General features: G+C 36.8%; 1 protein-coding gene across 19 annotated transcripts in view; it reads right to left on the reverse strand.

Moving 5' to 3' along the window:
• Positions 1 to 317: 317 nt before the first annotated feature.
• SYNJ1 (synaptojanin 1) overlaps positions 318 to 7789 on the reverse strand; it is an 87598-nt gene continuing 80126 nt past the window's right edge. For 10 of the 19 annotated variants that reach the window (XM_017526107.2, XM_017526099.2, XM_017526104.2 and 7 more), the window contains one exon: positions 318 to 1855. In XM_017526107.2, the coding sequence (XP_017381596.1) occupies positions 1043 to 1855 (813 nt within the window). In that variant the 3' untranslated portion in view covers positions 318 to 1042. Of the gene's footprint in view, positions 1856 to 5014; positions 5042 to 7789 lie in introns of those variants that run through there. The other 9 variants (XM_017526113.2, XM_017526112.2, XM_017526109.2 and 6 more) reach the window with 5 other exon arrangements.

Raw genomic sequence — 7789 nt, forward strand, 5'->3', positions numbered from 1 at the left:
TCAGGGGATGGCTGCTTTCCCTGCTAAAAATTTCCAGAGCAAAAGCAGCAAAAAGAAAATATGGGAAGGATATGAGCAATGTATACTTGAACGTAGGCAGAGAAGAGAGTACGGTTAGCTCTAATATTTCTCACTGAACTTGGTGGTATGTACCTTCCCTCCACATAAGGCCATAGTGCTTTTTTGTGAGTGCTAGAATATCCGTCTACTTGACAGTGACCACAAAATAGGATGTTTCCGGCTGCAAGAATCTCCTCCTGGCGAAAAGCATATGAAGGTGCTGAAGTGGAAAGTAACATGGTTGTATGTATTTGAAGGGGTTGGGTGTGGAATGGTAGAAAATTCTGATTCTGTGGTGAGATTATTCTAGTCTTGAAAAAAAAAAATAATGAAAGGTCCAAATTACATTTGCAGCCATCTTTTTGGTAATGTGATATTGAAAAAGGGACTTTGTTGGAATTTTTAGGTATAATTTGGTCCAAGTTATATCCTAGAAATTAAACTATGAATTGTAAAAATATGTAAATGTATATAGAAGTACATGTGTTTCTATGTATTATGTATGTACACATATGTATACTTTTTTTTTAAGCAATGCCTTTCAAAACTCTGTTCACTGTAACCTTGGCAGCTCTTTGGTAAATACTCATAGATACCAGTTGTCAACAAGTATGAATGAGAGGGCTGGTGGAAATGTCAGCTGAAAATTGGGTGGGCTTTTTGAGATTCTTCAGAAGACTGACCAAAAAAATTTCTGAATAAGGACTGTTTTCTAAAGTACTTTTAAGCACTTTTTATGGGTACTACTGTCTTCTATTCATCCAAAGAGAAATACATCAAAACTCCAGTTAACAATGTGAAGGGGTTTTTCCTTATTTCCAATATACACATATTCCAACTCTGTACACATCAAATAGTGGTGTTTTGTGAAGATATCAGTGCACTTAACAATGACTTATTGCACATAATGAAATACTAATGCCCAATTCTCTTGGCTCTACCCCGCCAAAAGCAAATACCCACTGTCTTCCATCGTATGGTGTTATCTTTCTGTGAAGTCCAGTGTGGGTGATGCCTTGGAGGCCAAGGTAGTGAAAGGATCTACAGGAGGGCTGGTGCCGGGTGGGAGCAGAGGGACAGGAGGTGGAGGAGGTCTTCTTGATGACAACACACAAAAAGAGACATTTGTACCTTTATTCCAGTCATCATTCAATGTCAGGTTGGAGCCAGAAAATGAACTTGGCTGATTACCCAGTAAGTCTGAACAAGCTGACTTTGACTTCCCTTTCACACCAAAGTCCTCTTCTTCCTCGAAGGTTACCCATCCTTTTGGGTTGCTAATTTTTAATGTAGACTGGCCCTGTAGATCCAAACTGTCCATAAACCTATCAAGTGAAGATGAAGCCTTGCTTTTGTTATGACCAAGAGGCTGAAGAGAAGGGAAAGGACTGATAGTAACGGGCTCTTCTTTGCAGAACCATGAAGTTGCCTCTGATTCTTGAGATTCGGCTCTAAATGGGTTTCCAGGAGCAGCAGTACTGTCACTGAAAGGATTTGTCCTGATCAAGCCAGTAATAAATGGATTTGGAGAACTTCGCATATTTTCCTGGGATTGACTCCGAGCTGGAATTGGAGGCATTGTTGGCATGCAATGTACAGAACTCAAAGTATTAACATTACTTTGTGTTGCAGAAGGCAACTGTATCAACCTCTGTGGATCTGGGGTTGGAACAGGTGACGTTTGAACAGATAGCTGAGCCTTTGATACAGCAAGCAGATTAAATGACAGATCTTCAAATGGGTCAATCTTTAATGGTGATTCTCGTGTGACACCAGAGATTCCATTTGTTTTTACCTGCAAAAGAAAGAAAGCACTGAAAAATCAGTTTATATTTACTCTTAACACCCCCTAGTCTTCCTGTCTGAGTTAATTCTTCCCATTTTAGGGGCAAGTAGTAAATTTAGAAACTAAAAAGTAGCTTTGTGTAGTTTGTCACTCCAGTGGTTTAAATAAGATGAAACAGCTAAAATCTTTAAAAACTTCTTTCTAAATAAATCCTTTCTAATTAAATCCATTTTTTAAATCCCTCAAAATCAGATACAGCTTATTTCATTCATGCAAGGTTTCAAAATGGTAAGGAGAATTGTACAGAATTAACAAATTTGTTCATGCCCAGTTCTATCACATTTCAGCATGAATTTAAATCCATACTTAGAACTTACGCTAAATCTATAAACTTCCAACACCTATCTATGATGACGATGTGGTTTCATTGTTCTTTTAAGTATGTTTTTATTTCAAATTAATGTTACCATGGAAATTCAATTTTATAGATAAAATTAATTCTATTAGCATATTTTATTCATAAGATGAAGACTGCATCTTTCCCTCTTCTACTTGGCAAAATAAATTTTGAGAGTTCTTTGCCTTTTTTTTTTTTGGAGACCGCGTCTCATGCTGTCACCCAGGCCAGAGAGTAATGGCACAATTTTGGCTCGCTGCAAGCTCCACCTCCCGGGTTCAAGTGATTCTTGTGCCTCAGCCTTCTGAGTGTCTGGCACTACAGGTATGTGCCACCACACCCAGCTAACTTTTTGTATTTTAGTAGAGACGGGGTTTCACCATGTTGCCCAGGCTGGTCTCGAACTCCTGAGCTCAGGAATCTACCTGCCTCAGTCTCCCAAAGTGCTAGGATTACAGATGTGAGCCATCGCACCCAGCACAGTTGACTTTTCATGTAAGCTCTCCTTTGTGGAATAACCTGAGTAATGTGAGGCAGGGCACAGGGGCTCATGCCTGTAATCCCTGCACTTTGGGAGGCTGAGGTGGTTGGATCACCTGAGGTCAGGAGTTCGAGACCAGCCTGGCCAACATGATGAAACCCTGTCTCTACTAAATATACAAAAAATTAGCTGGGCATGGTGGCATGCGCCTATCATCCAAGGTTGAGGCAGAAGAATCGCTTGAACCTGGGAGGCAGAGGTTGCAGTGAGCTGAGATTATGCCACTGCACTCCAGCCTGGGCAAAAACAGCAAAACTCTGTCTCAAAAAACAAAACAAAATAAAAAAAAAAAAAACTGAGTAATGTGGCAACTTTCCATAAAAAAATTCACCCTCCTGTCTTGTAAAAATGTTCCAAAACATATCCTATTAGTGACCAAATACAACCATTGCTTAAAACCAGAAGAAAAAAAAAATCCCATTTTCTTTTTTTTTTTTTTTTTTACTGGTACATGTCTAAAACCACAGTAAAGAAGTGCCTAGAGTAGTGCCTGGTCCTTTCTGTGTGACAGAGCTGGCTGTGAACTGTTATCATAGGAAGAGTGCTTGGAATTCCTTCACGGCCACCACAAGTTTGCACTCTTGCCCTAAATTCTTGGTCCCTAGTCCATAAAGAAGCTGGCTGGAGTGGAGCATAGCCAAGGGACTGAACACAGCCAACTGATCGGATGAAGGGAAAGAACTATGATTCTGGCCTCATGAACAAATTAGCTCATCAGGCATTCATCATTAATTTTCAAAAAAAAAATGATACAATTTTTAAAACTAGGGTTGAATGTCCATTAAGTATATAATAGGGGTAAGTGTTTTAAACTAGGGTTTTAAGAATTATATACTTAATGAACACTTAGGCTAACTCAAGAAAACTTCAGGGTTGGATAGGACAGGACAAAAAAAATTTCAGTTCAAGACTGGCAAAGTAATAAAATGAGCACTGCCCAAAAGGAATCTGGATAGCTGTTAAAGCAAAGTAACTATACTTTCATGAAATATATCGGAAAAAAAGAGCAGCAGTCCCAATGCGATGTAATTGCACAATATGAAACACTTAGTTACTGCTTGAGAGTAGGAAGGCCGTCCACCTGTAGAAGGAAACGGTTTGGATGACTTCATCAGTGAGTAACTTTCAAGTATCTCTTTTATTCAACTCTCCTAGAAAATGCTTTATAACTGGTTGAGAAAGTATATTTTTCTTCAAACTTATTATGATATATTTGTACAAAATTAAAGACAAAACATGTCACAGACTTTAAGCTGTATTCTAAATGTCTTAGGTAAGTAGACCTATATATGGAAATGTTCTTAAAAGGAAATTTATGTAGATATTATAAAATTAACTCTATATTACCGAAAATCTTTGGACTATTTATAGTTATTATAAAATGGAAATATTTGTATCTGAGTCAAAATTCTCCTATGGCAGATAGAACTGTCCACAATACAGACATTATAGGAAAGGAGAATTTTGTGCTCTGCCAGCTTAGAATAGAAGCCACCTGCTGCATAAATGCTATACATTTAAATATCTTTATTTTCATATATAAGAAAATTTTTATTTCAAAATAAGTTAATTTGACAGAATCAGGATCATTTTCCCCAATCAGACTTGAAATTACAATGACAGCCACATCGCCATTCATAACATTAGAATTAATTTGTAATCTAAGCAGGATGTGTGATGACAATATTAAAACTGGTGCTATTTTTACAGAGAAGGGTGTTGGAAGGACCTTTAAATAATCTTGTTATAATGTTACTTTCATCTTTATAAACCATCAATTCTTCCTTGCCAATAACAATCTTGCTACTAAAACTGTTTAAAAAATATTTCCCCCAAATAGTTTTTCCTAAAAAAAAATATATATATACTGAAGTTTGTGTTTATGTAATTATATAAATGCCATTGTTAAAACCAAGAACCAATCTGGTTTTGCCAATGGGCTTTCATATACCTAAATCTTACTTTCTTGGCGTTAACACTTTTTAGTTTTGTTAATTTTCATTAAAAAAATGAAGCAAAAAGTGGTAAAGCATTAGCAAGAACAACTAAATGGTTCCTAAATCCAAAACACTAAGAAAAAGAAAAAGCAGGTTTTATGGTATGATAAAATTTATTAATGTGGACAGGTGGTTTTAAAAATGGGTGAAACTTTAGATGTATGAAGGAGCAATTTATACATCTAATGTGTTGAGACGGATGAAAACACATGTAAGATTGATAAATAGTCAGGTACCTGTTACCCTGATGGTTGCTCCTGCTTTGAGAAAGGAAACAGACATCAAAGGAGAGTTAGGAGGACAATCTGAGATCAACCAGCAACCCTAACAATTCAGTCAACAAAATACTTTCTGTTCTAAGTTACATACAGAATCCAAGAGCAGCAATATTTGCAGGTTATAACACAAGTTCAAAAAGACAATTCTAATTCCTTTTGTAATTTTTTTTGAATTAGGGTCCAGACTTTCGTTTTGTCTGTGGTTGATGACTAACTAGTTCAGTTTTGTTATTCCAGAAATAATACTCCAAATGATTTCAGAGTTCTAAAATATTTTATGCAACCTGTTATGGACTGAACACTTGTGGTGCTCTCCCCTCCCAAATTCATACGTTGATTCTGTAAGCCCCAGTGCAATGGTATTTGGAGGCGGGGCCACTGCGAGGTAATCAGAGTTAGAAGAGGTCATGAAGGTGGGACCCCATGTTGGGATTAGTGTCCTTATGAGAAGAGACACCAGAGAGCTTGTGCAAGGGTGTGTGCATGCTCTCATTCCAGGCACCACATGCACTGAGGCCGGTTGAACACACAGTGAGAAGGTGGCTGTCAGCAAGCCACAAAGAGTGCCCTCACCCAGAACTCAACCGTGCTGGCACCCTGATCTCAGACTTCCAGCCTCCAAAACTGTGAGAAAATAAATTTCTGTTGTGCAAGTCACCCAGTCTATGGTATTTCATATGTCAACCCAAGCAGACTAGGACAGCCTTAGGATAGCCTAGGGATATCACTATTAGAGAAAATATATAAAATGGTACACAACTATTTTACAAAAAGACTATTCCACTGAAAATTAGTATTCATTTTAACAAAATGGTCAGGATCTAGCTTGTTTTGTCTTACTCAAATTTTATGAAGGACGATACTTTTATATTATTAATTCACTTCATAACGTTTAGTTGGAAGGTACAAGAAACTTTTACCTCACAAGAAACTTGGAATTTACCTTTGTTTAAAAATGAAATCATAATTGCTCTATAATATAGCATTATTTTTAAAAATCTAGTATTCTCAAACAGTTTTGAGGTAAATCTTCTTCAATAACTAAACTTATTATTAAACAGCAAAACTAATTTTGACAATTCAGAGATATCATTCTGAAATATACTAAGTACTTTAAAATTTCCTGCCTAGTAAACATGAGACTCTTGTTTAACACTCAAGAGTTGTGTGTGTCAGTTCTGGCAGTGGAAGGAGATGGGAATAGGTTTATACTGAGATGTACAAGGTTGCTGTATCCTCCATTCTGGAATGCGGCGATTCCAGACCTGCGATTTGTCTACCAGGTCTCATGGTAACAGTACGGCAGTGAGTTTGGTTCCTTTACTTGCAGCTACATTTCCTTATTTCTGGCTCTTAGCTGATAAAGATGACTAAGGTGCTGGAAGTCAGACAGATAAATGAGGATTTTTTATGCTTTGTAAAGGATGTATGATGTGTTATATAATCACTTGAATTAAATGAATCTCTTCTATATAAAATTATAAAATCAAAGAATATTCAAATAATAAAAAGTAAAATTGGATCATATACATTTTTATGTTTTAAATACCTTGTAGATTTGGAACAGGATAAGTAAAGACTTGTGAAAATTACAAATGTTCAATTCTAAAACTATTCCATGTCATTACAAAATATCAACTTTGTCATATTTAAAAATCTCACCATTAGGTATGAAAATCTTGCATATTTTTCAACTTAAAGCTATTTCCCATAATTTTAAAAATTTTCTATTATTTTAAAAATAGGCATTATTTTATGGTTCAAAATTCAAAAGGTACAAAAAGGTAAAAAGACGACTCCTCACCTCCCTCCTGACCATCCAGCATTAGGCGTTCCTTGGAGGGAACTGTAACTGCTTTGTGATCCCTCACGATGACAGTCTGCATGTAAATAAGACCCTCACCCTCCAAGAAAGGAAAGTGTGTCTGTGTATCTAATATTAAGGAGTTTGATGGGGCACACAGAAAGCATGTGGTGGCAGCCACCAAACTGCTATACTCACTTCAAGGAAAAACAAATCAAAACAATGGAAAGTTTTCTCAGAAAATCATGTGTCTTAAGATGATTATATAATGATAGCAATCTCACCTGACAGTGTGCACTTCCTGAAGTTTTTCAGAGTACTTTATCTACTTTCATATTGTCTAAGGATAAACTATCAGAGAGAGTTTCAGTTATTATGGCACACATCTACAATGAGATGGATACCCTAAAACAGTCATAAAGGCTCAGAGTGGCTAGTTGAAAAAGTTTTTTGCCCTCCAATTACATTTTATTTATTATTATTATTTGAGATGGAGTCTCGTTCTGTTGCCAGGCTGAAGTGCAGTGGCATGATCTTGGCTCACCGAAACCTCCCCCTCCGGGATTCAAGCGATTCTCCTGCTTCAGCCTCCTGAGTAGCTGGGATTACAGGAGCATGCCACCACTCCCGGCTAAGTTTTGTATTTTTGGTAGAGATGGGGTGTCACCATTTTGATCAGGCTGGTTTCAAACTCCTGATCTCATGATTCACCAGCCTTGGCCTCCCAAAGTGCTGGGATTACAGGCATGAGCCACCACATCTGGCCCCAATTACATTTTTAAAAATACAATATTATATATACATTACAAGAAAATAAGAAAAATTCATGATTCACTAAAAATTGATTGGCAGAAAAAAATACATTCTTTGAAGGAGTTCTACCATTATTATATATTTTCAGCATCCTCACTTTTTTTTTTTTTTTT

The sequence above is a fragment of the Cebus imitator genome, unplaced genomic scaffold, assembly GCF_001604975.1.
Source record: "Cebus imitator isolate Cc_AM_T3 unplaced genomic scaffold, Cebus_imitator-1.0 Scaffold41, whole genome shotgun sequence".
Taxonomy (NCBI): domain Eukaryota; kingdom Metazoa; phylum Chordata; class Mammalia; order Primates; family Cebidae; genus Cebus; species Cebus imitator.